The sequence below is a fragment of the Saccostrea cucullata genome, unplaced genomic scaffold (assembly GCF_032062105.1).
Source record: "Saccostrea cucullata isolate Sc308-1 unplaced genomic scaffold, CSIRO_AGI_Scuc_v1 ctg573, whole genome shotgun sequence".
NCBI lineage: Eukaryota > Metazoa > Mollusca > Bivalvia > Ostreida > Ostreidae > Saccostrea > Saccostrea cuccullata.
In genome coordinates, this window is record NW_026921228.1 from 141,219 (window position 1) to 161,936 (window position 20,718).

The 20,718-nt window shown below is 34.6% G+C and overlaps 1 protein-coding gene across 1 annotated transcript; it reads left to right on the top strand.

The window, feature by feature from the left end:
• Window positions 1-1,182: 1,182 nt before the first annotated feature.
• LOC134259519 (large neutral amino acids transporter small subunit 1-like) lies at window positions 1,183-8,331 on the top strand. The gene is made up of 10 exons (XM_062742107.1): window positions 1,183-2,175; window positions 2,408-2,533; window positions 5,023-5,122; window positions 5,222-5,266; window positions 6,626-6,749; window positions 6,859-6,962; window positions 7,179-7,275; window positions 7,367-7,516; window positions 7,752-7,929; window positions 8,120-8,331. The coding sequence occupies exons 1-10, from the start codon at window positions 1,674-1,676 to the stop codon at window positions 8,188-8,190; spliced, it is 1,497 nt and encodes a 498-aa protein (XP_062598091.1). The 5' UTR covers window positions 1,183-1,673; the 3' UTR covers window positions 8,191-8,331.
• Window positions 8,332-20,718: the final 12,387 nt, after the last annotated feature.

A 20,718-nucleotide genomic window follows, 5' to 3' on the forward strand; every position in this document is an offset into this window, starting at 1 on the left:
CTTGTCAACTTTTTCAGGTAAGTAAAAAAAAATTCTGTGGCTGCCCCCCCCCAACTTTCAAAATCAATGCTACGTGCCTGAGCACTTAGGACAACCCACATACAAAAGCGTGTTCACTTACTACATCCCTCTAAATCTATTGCGAGAGAATGTGTTACCAGATCAAATACCATAACATTACCGCTGTATGGGAACGAAAATGACAAGAAAGCTAAATTGTACTACTGATCAATTTTTTTCCTTTTCAACCAAATTTAATTTTTAAAAATGTTTTTTATGAACAAAAAAGTCTTTTATTTCAATTAATAAAAGTATAAAAATCTGCAAAAAATCAGTATGGAATGTTATATTAATTATGCGTTTTTGAAACATAAAAGTTGACATCAAGAAACCCTTAAAAACCTGTATCTTATGCCGAGGTAATGCAAAGAAAATTGCAGTTCTATTGTTCAAATATATTTGATATATATGCGTTGTAAAAACCTTCGATTTACGCCGACGATTTTTTGTCGCTCACTTCGGGTATTATTTCTTGTATTTAATACTTTCCCAAGCTTTAAAAATAGTATTTGATAAATAATCATACATTTAACTTTAATTCCTGGTAATTTACATACCTTTCACTTGTGTTTCAAAGATAACAAAGGGCCATTTGTGGTTACGGACGTCGAAATGGGACTCTTTTAAACCGACATTACAAAAACTATATACAGGACTGTTTCAGACCATTAAAAGTTAAATAAAGTATCAAAAATATGAGTTTAATATATGATTAATTATATGATACAATTCTTAAAGCCAGAGAAAGCTTAAAGAAATAATACCTAAAGTAGCGACAAAAAACTTTGTCGAATTCCTTATCCACAACCAAAGCAAGTACGATATGTATACAGCATATCCACAACCAAAGCAAGTACGATATGTATACAGCATATCCCGCGATGACTATACATATCTCGTTACAGACGTGATACTAGTATTATTAATTCTCGAAACTGAGTCTACCTGCTTCGGAATTAAGATTCTATATTTGATAGACAAAAAATAATTATGAATTTAAACAAACAAACAAAATCAAGGACATTTTGTTTCGTTAATTTATTTAAATAAAATCTAAAACAGTGCAGGGAATAACTCGATAATAAGTTTATAATCATAAAAACTTTTAAAATCGAGAAATCAACCATGCAAGTGAAAAGATTCGCTGTTTTAAAATACAGCTTTAAAAAGTCTATTATATTCAATAGTTTTACAACACTGAAATCACACAGTTAGGGCATGTTCCAACTCCTGAGTTCAGGAGTGCTTATCAGGTACGCCGTGCATGATCCGGGGTCGATTCGATACGACTGAAGTGATGCAATCATTGAATGGTATACACGGCACAGAAGGTCTGGACACCTTAAAGTTGTTTTCTCACAGAACGGTCAGTGTAATGTGTTTAAACCCTCTCGGGTGAATGTACATTTTATCTCATTTGACCCATATTGGATTGTCTGTGCTTTCCAGAAGTACATTATATATATATATATATATTTTAATGAGAAATGAAAGGATGAGGGACTATTAATCGATAGCCATAAAAAAAACCCATCCGCATCTTTATATAAAGGGATTTCATATTTGTTCTGCGACACATCTTCCGAGACAATTAAGGAACCCCTAAAACAAATATGTTGCTCCAAAACGGCGACTCCGTCAAGAACCGAATAGTGAACACGTCATCAACGTCGCTGGCGACTGCGTCATCAAACAAAGTGACAATAGTGCAATTAAAAAAACAAATCAATCTTTTTCATGCTGTTTGCATAATAGTGGGCATTATAATAGGATCTGGTATTTTTGTTTCTCCTGTCGGCATTTTACAGAATGTGAAATCTGTTGGAATGTCCTGTGTCATGTGGGGTGTTTGCGGAGTTTTCTCGGCATTGTGTGCTCTCTGTTATGCCGAGCTAGGAGTAACGATTCCAGAATCCGGCGGAGAGTATGCGTACATTAAACGAGCCTTTGGCGACTTTCCCGCCTTTTTGTCCATGTGGATAAATTTCATCATCATCTGTCCAGTTTGTGTGGCCGCATCATGTCTTATTTTTGCAACTTATATTCTTCGTCCATTTTTCTTGGATTGCGATCCTCCAATTATTAGCATAAGGTTGATTGCAGCCCTAGTAATAGGTATGAACACATTGAAATATTAATCAATTTAAGATTTTTTTTATAAGTATCAAAAATATTTTGATAAAAAACATAAACTTGAATAAAATGTTTCTGCTACAATACAGCAAGAACATATCTTATTATATTTTTGCAATCTCGTGAGAGCGTTCTATTGGTTTTCTTAAATCACTCTTTAAAAGCCTATTTCTATACTAGTAGTTACGAAAAAGAAAATATTTTTATTTTACAGTATTTTTGATTTTGATAAATTGTGTCAATGTCAAATGGGCCACGAAGATTCAGGTTGTAATCACAGCCAGCAAGCTGCTGGCCCTCTTTCTCATCATTATCATCGGCTTCGTTTCTATGGGTCAAGGTGAGTATATTTTTATAATGACGCGTCAATTACATAAAATGCATACACAGCAAATCACCAGTTCACATCTAAGTACATATTATCTGATAACTGGTCTGTTATATAATGCACTGCTTTACTATCTTCTTTGTTCTGCGCTGATCTTGACACAGTCTCTGGGACACTTATTAAGAGTGCAATGTTTGTATTACTGATAAGTCATAAATTTATATCAACACGAATCTTGTTGACCCTTCTTGATTTACCCTCAGGGTCAAAACCCACGTTTATGTAAGGGTTTTCTAGCGTGATAATCGACAAAGTAAAAAGAAAAGACTATATATGGACAACCTGCACCGAGGGGCACGTGAATCCAAAGGCCGCGCAGGAAGCAACCATATTCCTCAAACGCAGTCTGGAGACGCTGTGTCCTACGCGCACTCGTTTATCCTTCCCTTAATGGGATGTTTATCTTGGAAATGAATCCGATCATGCAGCCGTCCAGGGGACTTTACTTTCTAGATTGACACGTGTCATAAATATTTAAGCATATTATATCCCGGGGAAATTCCTTAGATGACCGAATTTACTCTGTTGAATTTTTAAGTGAATCGTGGTGTGATGTTGACACAAAATCGTACACTTTCTTTCAATGGCGATGATTTTATTTCTCACGTTGAATTTTACAATATAAATAACAAATACAATGGAAGATGTATTTAAGATGGTTACAAAGTGCTACAGCTGTTGAAATTTTGTTTTCACGAGAAACATCATCTATTAATTACATGTCACTAACTGGGTCATTTTAACAGCTGCTTAAATGGAACTTAAAATTGTTTCATTAAGCAACAATTTATGACAAAATTGAATAAAGAAAAGAAAATAAATTACTCGTAGAACTATTTCTTGCCAGAATTTATAAGTTTAATGCAAAGATTTTATTTAAAAGACCTCTAAATTAAGGTGTGTCTATGTAAATTAATTTCTGACAACAAAAATACATTTTTAAAGAATAAAGCTATAAACTTTTAGCATAGGTCAGGCAGAGAAGTGGAGGAGTGCTCTCAGTTTACAATAAAGGGCTCTCAAAAAGAAAATAATGACACCCTTAGAACCTTTCGTAAAAGAGCATAAACATGCATATATAATAAACATCATTCTCATAATAAATCAATATCCATATTAAAAGGAAGAAAAACTTTCACAACGGTTTTAAAAAACGACCAGATAAGAAAACAATTGAAATCAACACTTAAATTCTTGCAGATCTTATAAACAAGATGTTCACTATATATGTAGGATCATAACTACGTCTTAAATCAGATAGTTTCTGAAGAAATTGTAGAAATTGGAGCGATCATTTCGTTCTGCGTAAATAATTTCGTAATAGACAATAGTTCGGAAAAAAAATCCATTGCATATTAGGTTTCTGCTTAAACAGGTTTTACTGTATGTTACAACATCCGGACCAACCTGAACAAATGAAGTTCGTTACTGTTAATTAGAGTATGCCTTTTACACAGTGCAGGCACGTAGTATTCGGGGAGGGGGGTTTCAGACATAACTTTTAATTACAGAAAATGTTCATTGAAAGTCTCCTCCCAACTTTATGTAGAAGTATGGACCAATATGGGTAATATAGCATGTTACCCCCCCCCCCTTCCCACGTACCCCCTTTCAATTTGCTACCGACGCATATGTAATAGAATTCCCCAAAAGTTGACACAATTGTTTTCTAAGGAATGATATTTGATAATATGTCTGCGCTCTATAGACTTGTCGCTTGTTCGTTTGTATATTTGGTTATAGTGTTTTGTGTTTTAGATTTTTGTTGCCTATAACATTCACATATAAGTTAAGTAAGCGGACAATACATCTAGTCAATATTTTAAAATTTTAGTTGAATGAAATTTTGCCAGATTTTGTGATTTAAAAAAATGTTGACGATGCATGTCAAGCATTGGCCTATTTTTCCGGATACACTGTATTTTGTAAATTATTCTCATGCGCCCTGGTCCTTGAATCCATTTTAATACACAACAGTGAGATCCCGGAGCTTAGATCGCACTCATACTTTTCCTATTTGAGGGTTCCCCAGTAATTAGATCTCAATCAAGTCTGACAATAGTGGACATTTCCGTCTGTGAGAATTTCAAGAGGAATCTCATCGTCGGAGAAGTACTAGAGGAAATTGACAGAAAGTGTTTTTGAAGGACTAGCTGTTAGAAACCTTAAAGAGCCACAGTTCTACACAATCGTAGTTATCCTGATTATCTAGTCCACTTGACCCAGCCCTGGAAGAGAATCCGACGGGAACACTCAATATTTGTTGTTTTAAAGTACCTCAAGTTAAATAGAGTCTATTTTGATCCTTGATAAATGACCGTTTTGAATAGCCGAGTCGTCCTCGCGTATTTATACAGGACTGAAAATAACTTTGATTGTCAATGGATTACTATTAAACATACTCTTTTTAAAAAATTATTTTTTTTTTTAATTTTTTTTAGGAAAAGTTGAAAATTTCAACAAAGCTTTTGATGGCAGCGACTTTAGTGCAGGTGCAATCGCCATTTCATTTTACTCAGGGTTTTGGGCCTTTGGAGGATGGCAAGTTTTCATACAATCAAGTTCAATTGAAATTTTAAGCTTTCCTTCTTTTAACTTAAGTAGTTCTTCAATTCTTAATAATTATATTCTGAATTTCAGGAGCTATCTGAATTTCTTGACAGATGAAGTGATCAATCCACATAGGTAATTGTAACATCAATTTTACAGTATCAATGGTTTCAAAAGATCATGGGCAGAGTGGATAACCCTGACATACAATGTCAGACAATTGATAAGATGTTATTGTGAATGCATGTGTTTATATTAATTTTAAAAATATATTTGCATTTTGACCTTATTTCTGATTTGACTAAAGGGAATCTGTTTAAATGCTAAATTTGCTTATGCTAAACCACTGGTGTAACATAGAACTTTGCACCCTGTTATAAGTGATCCTTGTTAAAAATCTTTGTTTCCCTGTTTGTGAACCTGTTCCAAAAATGGTATATCCGATACGGATACGTCCACAGAAAAGTGTTGTAGGTCATAATTTTGCTCAGAGGACCTCAAAGGAAAACCAAAAGGCTTATATGTAACAAATATTGTATATTAGTACTAGAATGAAAAAATTTTTCAAAAGGAGTTCAAATATTGATTCTGTTTCTAAGATTAGAGGACGTTCACTTCTCTATATGTAACAATTGATACAAAACTTATTTAAACCAGTAAGTGTTTTATTTTACCCATGACCTACGTTTAAGGCTGCAAGTTTTCAATGACCTACTTTAATTTTAAGGTTGCAAGTTTTCAATATCGGAAAAATGTTCATCACCAAAGTCTTAGGCATCATGAAACTCTTGAAAAGTTAAAGTTGGCTAAATATAAAAATTGATGTCCGGCCCTACCACAAAGTTTTTAATGATACAAGTAATTTTTTCAATGATTCTTCATTGTAATATCGTATGTGATGGGCAAAATTCAACTGAGGCTAATTTCTAGCCAGTAGTATTTTTAACCCTTTGACTTGTTCTTACCGACACGCCGTTGGAAAATGACCCTTATCTGTACACTTCTTTTCAGGTTAAGATATAGTACAATTCTCAGTCAAATCATGACCCCCGGGGATGGGGCAGGGTCACAGTCTTACATAAAAATATATAGGAAAAATCTTTAGAAATTAACCTTCATCCCAAGAACAGAAAAGCCATGATTGGTTATTTTTGCATGGAAGCATCCTCAGGTGGTGTAGATTGAAGTTTGTTCAAATTTTGACCCCCGGGGGTAGGACCACAAGGGACGATCAAAGTTTTACATAGAAATATATACAGTAGGAAAATCTTATTAAGAACAGCAAAGCGATGATTGGTCATTTTTATACGGAAGCATCCCCAGGTAGTGTAGACTGCAGTTCGTTCAAAATCATGGTAGGGCGGGGCCACAAGGGACGATAAAATTTGTTGAATTTCTAGTAAATGTACAAGCTTCGATTCCCTATAATTTTAATAATAGATTTGATTGGTTAAAATTTTGTTTTAATCAATGATATTCTTGTCTTGTGTTTAGAAATTTACCACTGGCCATTATAATATCGATGACCATCGTGACTCTCGTGTATCTGATTGCAAACATCGCCTACTTCTCAGTCCTGACGCCAACAGAAATGCTGAGATCGTCTGCCGTGGCGGTTGTAAGTGATGATTAACTTTTTTTAGTTTTCGCACTCATAGCAGTTAATTTTAACCTCAACCTCCTCACCACTAATTGTGTGACTCTGCTTTTGTCCTCTCCATCCGCAGACCTTTGCTGAGCAGACAGTAGGAGTCATTGCTTGGATTATGCCGATCCTGATCGCTATTTCAGTAATGGGGTCCATGAATGGAACTTGTTTATCTATGTCAAGGTTTGAAAAATATGCATAAAAATACATGTATCTGAATACTTGTGTTAGAGCAAGAGCCATAATGATTGTATATTTTGCTTGCCAGGACAAAAAAAAAAACGAAAACCTTAATATCACTTATACATGACAAGACGTACACATGTATAGGGTTGCATTGACAATTTTAAATACATGTATTTGAAATCATTAGTCCACATTCTTTCCCTTCCCTTCCAGGTTGTTTTTCGTTGGTGCCAAGAACAACCATCTTCCAAAGATCATTTCCATGATCAATTTTAAATATCTAACTCCAGCACCATCTCTTCTAATCATTGTACGTATACTTTATAAATACTTTGAAAAAGAATGTATTTTCTAATAATTATATTTCCCCCATTTTTATTGACTTTGTTTGTGGTTTTCAGCTGATTTTGACACTGGTTATGCAGAGTTTTGAGGAGATATTCTTCCTTATTGAGATGATGGGTTTTGGTTTTGCTATTGTCCTTTCCTGTGTTTTCGCTGGTCAGATTTACCTTAGAATCAAGGAACCAGAACTTCCTAGACCTATTAAGGTAACCGGGACAAAAATAATGGGGCAATGCAACAGTTTTTAATTCAAAAAGATTATTTTAGGATGGTACGGTTATTTTTAGTTATATAAGAATAATAAAGATATAGCCTTTTGATTAAATACAGTCCTTAGATTAAAGAACATAGAGAAAGCATATGGACCTCGCACTTGGTACTCGATGAAATTATGCTTTCTCTGAGGTCTATATATCAAAAGGTGTTTGGTTTGTTTTCCAGCTTCCTCTTGTCTTGCCGATTTTTCTGCTAGCCTCGAGTCTTCTGATATTAGTGCTAACATGTCTACAGAAGCCTGCTGAAAGCTTATTGGCTGTCATCCTTATCGTGGCTGGAATTCCTCTCTACCTTATAGGTGTTTTATGGAGATCAAAACCTCGCGAGATTTCAGACGTGATACGTGAGTGAAAAAATCCCTTTATTGTAAACGCACTATTGTTTGTGTAATGTTATGTTGTAAAGCGAAGTTGAATAAAATCAAAAACAAAATAAAAATCGGGATAGAAATTAACATCTTTGAAAACAACATCAGATTCAGTATAAAACCTTTGGTACTCTTATGCACATTGCTTTTTTTTTTCTTTCTTTAGATCGAACAACATGTTTCATTCAGAAAATCCTTTTGGTGGTTCCCCAGGACAAGAACGAAGAATGGAAGTAGATTTACAAATGTTTTGAATAAGTATGAATTTTCCGGGCAACTGTAATCTAGAAAAATGTTGTTCCTGTATAATACTGCCTTTATTATATACAAATGTGGCTGTGTTCAATTCGATATTTTAATTAAATAGATATACGTACATATTCTTTCACCGTTCATTATTTTTTCGTAAAATTCTCTTTTGCAAGCTCATATTCCCTCTGGATAAGTGCATGGGGAATTCAGTTTAATGAGTTTATTCATAGTAATGTCGTCGCCCGCGTGGCGCAGTGGTTAGCGCGTCTGCTCTAGAGTCGCGAAATAAGGAGTTGATCCTTACGTCGCGGGTTCGAATCCCACTGTGGGACGTGGAGACCGTATAAACCGAGGTCCCGTGTCACAGTAGGTGCTGGCACGAAAAAGATCCCTCACTGCTCAAAGGCCCTAAGTGTCGAGTATAGGACAAAATTCGTAGCTTTCCACCGGCAAGTGGTGGTCGTATATGATATATGAGTGAAAAATTCACGAGAGGAACGTTAAACAACATACAATCATCAAATCAATCATAGTAATGTCCTTGAATGGTATGTAGCATGACTTTTGGTGTATTACTAATATTTAAAGCAATTAAATAATATTTTTATTCCGGTTGGTCATTTTATAAATTCATTATTTGTATCACCTACATACCCGGTATGCGTTTCGGTCTCTTAACTTATTCGATACCCAATAACGTACTTTGAGTACGATCAGTTTTTATAAACCAAAACTAGCTGTTGACAAAAAAGTTGACGTGACAGGGATTTCAACAACCTCATCATTCTGTAAAGTCTATGGTCGTTATATAATGCTTTTTGTATAACAAACAGAAAACTTTTCACTGCATGGGTCTGATTAGATGACGTTTTTCATACCTAGCCTTTGTTATGTTCCCCAAACGAAGTTGGGGAACATATTGTTTTTACTCTGTTTCTTATTATTATTATTATTTTTCTTCTTCTTCTTCCTGGGTACTTTTTTGTCCAGGAATGATCTCGTAAACTATACATCCGACTAAGGTGAAATGTTTTTAGGGTCAGTAGACAGGTTATGTAGATTTGCGGAACGAAGGTCATTTTGCGCGCACGTGCTTGCAAGAGCGTGCACGTGCAACATGTGAAATGACCGATTTAATTGATATAGGCGTAACTTTTAAAAATTTTTATGAAATGCTTTGAAACTTATAATATAAGGATATATTAGAAGCATAGACAATATGACATGGTCAAAATAGAAAGATCTCACGCGCATGCACGTGCGCTTCGTTCTGATTGGCTGAAACTAAAGTCTCAATATCTTTCTTGTTTTTTGACGAAATCCTTTGAAATTTTGAAAATAGCCATGCATTAGTATATACTACAACATGATATATAGCAATTATCATGAAAACACGTGCATACACGTGCGCTGCAATCTGATTGGCTTAAACTTTAAATAGCTATAACTCCCTTGATTTTCAACCAAACAGGATGGGATTTGGAACATAGATAGATATACTGGACTACTACAAGAAAATATGGTCACCATGCACATGCACACACGAGCATGTTCGTGCGCTGCAATCTGATTGGCTGAAACTTTAACAGCTATAACTCCCTTCGTTTTCAACCAAACGGGGTGAGATTTAGAACATAGATAGATGTAACGGACATCTACAAGAAGATATGGTTACCATGCTCATGTATGCACGTGCGTGCATGTGAAATGAGCAAAATCAAAAAAAACACTTGAATGAGCGTATCCTTTTAATAGTTTTAGATTAAATACTTTAATATTTAGTATATTTAAATATATAGATTGTGTAGACAAGATGATATGGTCATTACGCACATGCATTCACATGCACACGCGTGCAATGCTAAAATTTGAATGAACTTGGTACACTTCTGGGTAAACGTTGTTAAAGTCTCAAATGCATCGAGTTTGTCTTATTTAATGAAGCTTACAGGGAATATGGCACCAAAAGGGAGTTGGGGAGCGTTTGGGGAACATCTGTAACGGTCCCTGTTACAATTAGCACTAGTTTTTATACTAAATTTGACTATCTAATGTTATGTCTACTTGATCAATGCGTAGAATTCCCTGCAGGTGTGATCGGGTCAACAAGGGATGTTTACTCCCTCTAGATACCTGATCCCATCGCTAGAATACCCGAGAACTGTGTTTTCTGCCATACTTACAGATCTGAATTGTTTTACAGAATATGGAGATGGATCGGTTACTTTTATTATCTTCAACTTTGTCATTGTCTCATTGAGAACAGTTTCTATGTTCAACTGTGTTAATTTAACTGAATTGATGTGTATATACTAAATATTTCTTAAGATGGTGATTGCAAGGCGATACCTAAAATAATCACAAGTTTCAGACATACATAAAATCAGCGATAGCCTTGAATAATCCTTTAGAGCAAGATGACGCAGCAGTGGCAAAAATTGAAATACATGTATGAACATCGACCTTGGACCTTTGGAAATTTTCAAAATGTTGGGAATGAAAGCAAGTTGTACATGAAATACATAATGATACACCTTACAATCTACGTTTTTTTCTTCAAAATGATTTTATAACGTTTAAAATGTTCAATGGTTTGAGCACAAGAGGCTTGTTGAATTTGAGGAGATATGTTCATACATCAAAAGTGGGTCTATTGATTCCATTCCTTCTTATAAAATGCACAAAAAAAAGAGATTTCAATGCAGAAAGATTTTGTGAAGATTTGAAAAAAAAAATCAATACAATTTTCAAACGCACTTTCTACGGCATGCAAAACTGATTAAATATATGCACTGAACAATAAAATAGAACTTATGGGTCCTGCAGAAAGGACGAAACATGGCGGTAGATATTATACCATCTATTAAGTTTATGCTTCTAAATGTACTTTGGATCTAGCAAGCAACGAATTCGTTAAAGTTATTCACTTTCAAATAAATAAACGCAACGAATTGAGCCAAATTACATTGCACTCAGGAAACCGGTCGGCAAGGATCGTGGAACACTACAAGTTAAATGACGTTTCTCGGCCCCTATTTGGCCCTTGTGGTGAAAATGAATTTGAAAAACCTTATAGCAAATCTACAGGACACCGACAATCAGAATCCATGAGATGGACCATAAGATGATTTGGTAATTGTGTAAAATTTAAGAAGATGTTTATAGTAAACTGACAATAAGTCCAAAGTAGGTAAATGAAAAATTAGAAACTTAATTGCAAATCTGGAGGATACCACAAATCGATTTTACAGATGATTTGGTAACTGGTACCCCTTAAAAAGACGAGATCACCTGTGGGTATGCCCCCATTCAGCTATATATATTTCACCATCTTCTGCATATTGTGTGTATTTGTCCTAAGATCGAAGGAACATCAGTTCTTTATGCGAGAATTTCATGTAATACATTACATTAATTGCCAATTTGTTATGAAACCAGAGGCCCAAGGACCTCTGATCGCTCTTTTGATAAATTGTACAACATATCATTTCTATTTAAAGCCTCTAAGTACCCTGTATATTAATTAAGATAACGCCCTAAAATAATATTTAAAAAGTGACGTAATTACTAAGAAAACACTCAAAATCCAAAAATGCATCAACCGACAATTAAAGTTTGATGATGTTAAGGTATCTGATCCATAATAGCCTCAGATTCAATGAATTTGAATGCATGACAGACATATATTGGTTGTATACTCAATATATATATGTTGACATAATCTTTATGGTTTAGTTTCAGTATGTAAGAGCGGAGCGTGTCCTAATTTTTTACCTTGACCCGTCCTTGAAGAGTTATACCCCTTCGCTTTTAATCAATAAAATTCATTTTTTAAAAATCTATCGGGTAAAAAATATTTTTAATCGTTTTTCTGTTCCTAATAATTATATGCATCTTTTCACCTTAGCATTTTTTTTTTAATATTCATAGTATTTAAATTTTTATTTTTTTTACAAAAATTGTTTTTTCCCATAGACCTCAATGCATTCTTAATTAGTTAATTACTGCTCGGGAAAATATATTTTTGAAAATTTCTCCTGGTAAATCCTTTTCTACTCTAAACTGCTTTGAATTGGTTTCAAAGTATCTAAAAGAGGATGAATATTAAAGGTTAGAAAATTATGTCCTTTTATCGATTGGATACCTTAAGTTTATTTTTATTTAAAATATTTAGATATTGCCTTAAAATTCCAAAAGAAGATCACTATGACCTACTTTCTAATTGACATTTTTTCCGGATTCAAGTACAGTGTACTTATGCTGACAAAGATTGATGATTCAGAGCCAATTAGTACCTCGAATATTTATATATACAAGTATAGCCGTAAATTGAACTTCCAAAACAAGGTCATTGTGACCTACTTTTCAGTTGACACATTCTAATGACCCAAGATACATAAACTCCGTCGATGATTATTGGCCAATTAGTTTCTCAAAACAGTAAAATATCATTGTAAAATTCCAACAATAGGTCACAGTTGCCTTCTTTTTAGTTGACATACTCTGGGGACCCAATGCATCCAATTAATACCTGACGTATTTAATTATATATGCAAACAATTCAAAAGTATGTCACAGTGATCTACTTTTCAGTTGACATTCTTCAAGGGCCCAAGATCATGAAGATGAATCAACTGACAAAGTTTGATGATTTTAAGTCAACTACTACCTGAAATATTTAAATATAACCACAAAATTTCAAAAATAAACTAGAGGTACTGTGAGCAATGAGCTCACTAAATGATACCCCCCGCCTCCCATATGAATATAGTGGCAGTGTCCATGTTTTGCTCTGGAAAATCAAAAATATATGTCAGATCAAAAAGTAAAATAGGAGGTGCACAATGGCAATATGTAATAAAGATTCTGCGAAAGTTTCATTAAATTTCCTTCAGTGGTATGAGAGGAGTTGCGGATAAGAGATGGGTACCCCAAAGCGTAACAGACGGACGTACAGACGGACGGAAATACCGATTACTATATACCATCACACTTTTCAAGCGGGGGGGGGGGGGGGGGTATAATCATGATGACCTAAAGAATGATTCCACTTAAGCATATTGTCGTGGCCCCTTTTTCAGACCTCTCTAACTTCATCAATTTAACTCAAATCTTATTATTATTTTAAGCCTAACCCATATTTTGTTATCTGTGTGGAACACATACATACAAAAATTTACATAGTGTCAATTCTCTCTCTCTCTCTCTCTCTCCCCTTGTATGAAAGTTTTATTAAATTGAATTTATTAATCATATAGTTTTATTCACAATATAATATCTATAAAAGGTTTTCAGTATATTGCATTGAATGTATTTACGTGTAAATAACCTTAATTTACGTTAGATGGTGTACTTTTAGTAACCTTTGGCAAGATAGACTTACGATTTGCAAATACCATTTCCAGTTTCTGTAAACTGTTTTTACCAGGATTTGAAGTAAAAACTGTGCAAAATTTATATGAACAATGCAGCCGAAATATTACAAGATTTATTTTTCTAGACATCTTTTCAAAATATTTGGCAGTTTGTGTTAGATAGGTCACTTGCAAACTAGGAATCAACACCAGCATCACTCCTATTTTCAATAACACTTCTGTTGTTTAGGGAAAACTGATTTTGATTAAGTGGTCAAACAATGTCAAATGCATTTAAAAGCTGAGGTTTATTTCTTTCTTTGCACTGTTTTGCACTTGTCGCTTTTGTTCATAACTCATTTGCACGACCACAGTTCATCGGGTGATGAAAACCCAAGAAACATTGACATTATCGTTGTGTAGTGAAAGACTGATGGTGAGGAAATTCCAAGAGAACTTCCATTTAAAAACATTGTAAGGACTTGTAATGAAATACGAGAGCCTTTTTGTATTGCAATTCAGATTTCTTTCCTTAAGGAAGCACAAGATCTTTTCTTGTAAAGCGGAGGAATTTGCCCACCACCATCCTTCAAAGTTTTCCTTATATACAAATTTTGCCTTTGCCTCAACAAAAGGTTTTGAAAATTGCATTAATTGAAGTCACTTCTTACTAAAGTTAGATAACTCTACTTAATATGTCCCTTTGACATACAGAATTGGTCGCAATCCTCGTCATAATTAATGTCATTTCAAACCCAATTAGACCCTGTGCTAATGGATGACCGTTCTCTTATTTCCATTCAAACTTGTCAAAAATTCAATGCAGTTTTGCATCAACGACTAGAATTCTAAGATGGATTTTGATAGATTTCTTGAACGGGTACCCAGCTGAGAGTTAACAATGAATAGCGGACAGCTTTAAGGGGTGAGTTTCTCTCATCGTATTATTACGGTACCGCTAGACATTTAATCCTTATGGTCTGGACTTATTATTTACTTGTACGGATGGCCAATAGAAATCGCATGATATGAAAACAGAATATTTTGTCATATGCAATGTAAATTACTCCCAATGTCGATTGCATTTAAAACTTGAGGTTTATTTCTTTCTTTGCACTGTTTTGCACTTGTCGCTTTTGTTCAAAACTCATTTGCAGGACCACAATTCATCGGGTGATGAAAAACCAAGACACATTGACATTATCGTTGTGTAGTGAAAGACTGATAGTGAGGAAATTCCAAGAGAACTTCCATTTAGAAACATTGTAAGGACTTGCAATGAAATAGAAGAGGCCTTTTTGTATTGCAATTCAGATTTTTCCCTTAAGGAAGCACAAAATCTTTTCTTGTAAAGCAGAGGAATTTTCCCACCACCATCCTTCTAAGTTGTCCTTTTATACATAAATTTCATGAATACAAAAAATATTAATGTTTGAAGCATAAATGTCAGGGATTATTCAAACTCTCTCTCTCTCTCTCTCTCTCTCTCTTTGTATGAAAGTTTTATTAAACTGAATTTATTAATCATATACTTTTATTCACAATGCATGTATAATATCTATGAGGTTTTCAGCATATTGCTTTGAATGTATTTACATGTAAATAACCTTGATTTACGTTAGATGGTGAACTTTTAGAAACCTGTGACATGACAGACATAGGATCTGCAAATACCCTTACCAATTTGTGTAAACTGTTTTTACCAGGATTTGAAGTAAAAACAGTGCAAAATTTCTATGAACAATGCAGCCGAAATATTACCAGATCGAATTGGTTTTAGTCATCTTTTCACAATATTTGGCAGTTTGTGTTAGAAAGGTCATTTGCAGACTAGGAATCAACCTGCATCACTCCTATTTCCAATAAAACATCTATTGTTTAGGGAAAACTGATTTTGATTAAGTGGCCAAACAATGTCGATTGCATTTAAAATGTGAGGTTTAATTCTTTCTTTGTGCGGTTTTGAACTCATTTGCAGGACCACAAATCATCGGGTAATGAAAAACCAAGACACATTGACATTATCGTTGTGTATAGTGAAAGACTGATGGTGAGGAATTCCAAGAGAACTTCCATTTAGAAACATTGCAAGGACTTGCAATGAAATAAAAGAGGCCTTTTTGTGTTGCAATTCAGATTTTTTCTTCAAGGGAGCACAAGATCTCTTTTTGTATATCGGAGGAATTACCCACCACCACCCTTCAAAGTTGTATTGTTATACAAATTTTGCCTTCGCCTCAGCAAAAGGTTCTGAAATTTGCATAATTGAAGTCACCTCTTACAAAAGTGCCTGTGAGGTAACTCTACTTAATATGTCCCTTTGACTTCCACGCATACAGAATTGGTCGTCATATTTAATGTCATTTTAAACCAATTAGACCCTGTGCTAATAAATGACCGTTCTCTTATTTCCATTCAAATTGTGTCAAATTGTGTCAAAAATTCAATGAAGTTTTGTATCAACGACTATAATTCTTAGAAGAATTTTGATAGGCCATCAGCTTCTTTAGATTTCTTTAGATTCCTGCCCCGTGGGGATCCGGGTTAGAATAGGTCCTCAGTACCCCTTGCTTGTCGTAAAAGGCGACTAAATGAGGCGGTCCTTCGGATTCGTATAAACCGAGGCCCCGTGTTACAGCAGGTGTGGCACGATAAAGATCCCTCCCTGCTCAAAGGCCATACGTGCCGAGCATAGGCTTAAATTTGCAGCCCTTCACCGGCAATGGTGACGTCTCCATATCAGTGAAATATTCTGGAGAGGGACGTTAAACAGTATATAATCAATTAATCAATCTTTAGATTTCTTGAACGGGTAACCAGCTGAGAGTTAACAATGAATAGCGGAGTGCTATGCAATGCAAAATTCAAATAATAGATTGATTGATTGTATACTGTTTAACGTCCCTCTCCAGAATATTTCACTGATATGGAAACGTCACCATTGCACCCTACCACAGGTTCCGGTGAAGGGCTGCAAATTTAGGCCTATGCTCGGCACTTACGGCCTTTGAGCAGGGAGGGATCTTTATCGTGCCACACTTGCTGTAACACGGGGCCTCGGTTTATACGGTCTCATCCGAAGGACCGCACCATTTAGTCGCCTTTTACGACAAGCAAGGGGGTACTGAGGACCTATTCTAACCCGGATCCCCAAGGAGCTCAAATAATAGATCAGTGATCTACTTTTGAGTCAAAATCTTAAAATGTTTCAACTGACAAGATTTGATGATCTTAGTCCTTATAGTAAGCTAAAAAATCAACATTTTATAAAGTGTAATTTTTGGTCAAGTGATCTTGAGTCCATGCCCTTTGCCCCAGGGCGATTCTTTGAACAGTTCTCATCTTTAACTTAATTATCCTCATCCTTCAAACTTTGTAAGTGTGGTTATGATCTGTCCAATGGTTCTTGAGAAGAAGACTTTTTAGTACTCACATTCCTAGTTTCAGTATACCACTAAACGGAAGTCTTTGGGCCAAGAATACCCTGTGAAAAAATTGACAAAAATGGCCAAGAGATTCTCAAATTGATCCAAATGCTAAACAGTTAACAATCAATGTACAATTGTCCATAGCATTGGTTCAATGAGCCTTCGAGTAAGAAGAGGTAATCAAGAGGCCCATGGGCCACAACGCTTGCCTGATTCACTTGGTCCTGCTTGTTCTTCAACAAATCATGTCTTGTAATACCTACATGTATTGTGGTTCCACCCTACCACAGGGGATTATGATTTGAACAGTTTAGAATCTACACTACTCCAGGATGCTTCCCCAGTTGATTTTGAGAAGATTTTTAACTATATATTTCAAAGTCAAATTGGATTCCTAATTGTGGCCTTGGAGGTTGTGATTCGAACAATTTTTAATCTACCTTACACCAGAATGCTTCCATTTAATTACCATTTCTGGCCGTTTTGTTCATGAGGAGAAGATTTGTAAAGAATTAAAATTTCCCTTCCTCCAAGAGTGCTTTGTACCAGCTTTGGTTTAAATTGGCCCATTGGTTCTTGGGAAGAAGTTAAAAATGTGAAAAGTTTACAGGCTGACGGACAACAAGTTACTAGTATCTGAAAAGCTCATGTGAACTTAATCTCATGAAATATTAATTCCCTTTTCAATCAAGAAATTTTTTGGGGGAAAAAAGAGAAAAAATTGAAACCCCATGACATTGCACTTCAATAGGACACGACTAAACATTTACAAAAAATAAAATGGTTACTGTGCGAGTTGAAATAGGAGTGGCTGGCACTTTTTTTGCAAGAAAAACATCCTTTTTTCAACCCTTAAATTCGACTCCCAGATGAAAAAAAAAAATGAAAAAATATAAACAGTGAAACTTTTAACGAGAATAAATGCTTCAGTTGAAGCCAGGTACCGTATTTGTTTTTCAACCTAAACCCACCATCAATTTGGCCCTTGAGTCCACGAACCACTATCAATCACATTCGAGAACATGATTTGCATGGCTTCTGGGTAATATGCTACGAGTTCCTCAAAATAGGCTTTCGTATAGGCTAAAACTGATAACCATCGTCAATCAGCCTTAAAGGTGAGAAAGAAAACACCACAACTTCTTGCACATTTACATTACAGACAGACAGACCAGAATAAAAATTTACCCAATCTCTATTTAGGAGATGCAAACCTTTTTTTCTACAAAACTATAGTCCACAAAAGTTTTGGGGGAGTGGGGCTAAAATGGTTGACTCACTGCAAAAGATACAACAATTTTAGAGATACGTTGTGGTTGGATTACTATGGACAAAATAAAATGAAGATTCTCAACTCTTTGTTTTAGTATATTGAATATAGCTTACTGCTATGGGGGTATTTTTTAAAACTATATCTATAGTTTCTTTTATGTAATACATGTACATGTACTTAGCATTTACGCAGCAATTGCCAGCTTTTTTTCATGCCTGTATCTACTTCAACACAACATTTTGTATTTTGGACTGCTAACTTAAGCTTGAAATGGAACTTGACAAACTCTACTCCCCCTTTTGTAGAAAATGTTCATATATACAGAAACAGTCAAGTTCAATGCATCGTCTCAAGCCACGGTCCGGAGTCCGCATATAGCTCTCTCCAGAATGGGAGAGGATCGTACAGTATGGCCGTGATTTGCGACGATGAGTTCAATAAAGAGATGGTCAATCTTCCTAAGGCTATTTTGCTGAGTTAGGTGAAAAATTTTACTGTACGAGGGTTGTCCGTAAAGTTCGTGGACAACATTGATAATTACTGACAAACATTGACAAAATATATGAAACTATTATTTTCATTAAGTTCATGTTTCATTTTATAAATATCCAAGTTTTCAACAAAAACACAGCACAAATAGTTTTTTTTTTATCAGATACAAAAAAGACACATACTCATACCCGGAGCACTAAAACGAAAACTCTTGTCGTTACCCGACGTCAAAAGCTAAATACGGCAACTTAAAAATACGTAACTTTTTTCAACATTGTCACCGTTTAACTCAATACATTTCTTATGTCGTTTTAACCAGTCATAAAAATGTGCAAAAAATGTTCAGGTTTCATTCTTTAAATAATATTTAACAATGTCTATCTCATATCCCGCAATCATCCAACCTCTGTTCGTGTAAAGACGATTTTATTTACGGAAATACGGCAAAGTCATGATCACGTTACGAAATTCATTTTTTACAGCATTGCAATATCGGAATGATGGTTTTCCTTCACGCATGTCATCCTGTTCATTCCGTCCGAAAATATTATATGCCACTTAAATACTAGTGAACAACTTCTTTTACTATGTTTACCCTATTGTTTACAGAATGCATTGGTCTTTGTAGGCGTTTTTCCGATGTCTACGCAGAATTTTATAACTGTTCACTGCTCCACCTATTCCGAAAACGTATCTTTTTTGAACAATTCCGATACTGTCTTGATATGTTCTAACTTTGATTGCTCAGCCGTTTTAAAACTTTGAACGTTCAAATTTTGCAGGTTTGACGTGATAACTTCCGTCAACCTCATAATGTAAAATTCTCTCCGATTTTCCTAAAATTTTATAAAATACAAATGAAATTCATAAGATGATAAATAATATTTTTAATTAAAATTTTGCGCTGCTCCGGGTCTCCATACCAAGTCTAATTGTGAAACCATTATTGTAATTAAAAAATTGAAATTGAATGAAATCTTACAATTTTCAATTCACATCTAGTAAAGGATTAGAAATATGCCAATAATGAATATCAATGACACAACTTTTATTAAATTTTTAGCTTGTCCACGAACTTTATGGACAACATTCGTACAAATATAAACAATTAAGAAACAAAAGCTAGTTTTTCTTTCATCATTTATTCCCAATCTTGCTGACTAGACAATTTTTGAAGGATTTCTATTTGATTCAATTCATATTTCTGTGCAAAAAACAAAGTGGTAACTCAATACTAGAAAAAATTATCAATAAAAGAAGGCGTAAAATAAGAGCACTTAATTAGAAAACAATGATGAAAATTAAGTAGTCAGTTACTCCAATACAGGCATTAAGGCAAGCATATAAAAGTATACAAATAACAAAAACTGTCATTACATATCCATAAATACATGTGATATTCATATAATGAGTTACGGGAGATTGATATTTGGTATTGATTTGGCAGTGGCTGAAATGAAACATGCATTTTTACTGAACACTATAGTTACATAAACTCTAGTAAATACACTTACTAAGTACAACCAACAACATGAAACATAAAGGCTATTCAATCAATCTCTAGTCAATTTCTAGGCAATTTCAAATCAATAACATAATTTTGTATGATTTATTTGTGCATTTAAATTAAAAAGTTTATTTCATAACTCTTGATTTGATCAAGAAATATGGTATACTGTTCAGTTTTTTACAATCCATGTAAAATGAAAAACATCATGAGAAAGTAGAAAATTAAAATGGAGGCCCCTGTTGAAATGTTATTGGGCAATTTTTACCTATTAATACTGGTGCAATTACCTTAAACATAATTGGTCCCTTCTGAAGGGAAAATGAGGAATAAATAAAATCAAGATGGAGATTCAAAAATAAACAAAAGAAACTGCTTTTAAGTGGAGAAAATTTAAATTGATGCAGAACTGCACAACACTGAGGATGGTTTAGGCATGTAGTATGAGTTTCATTTCTT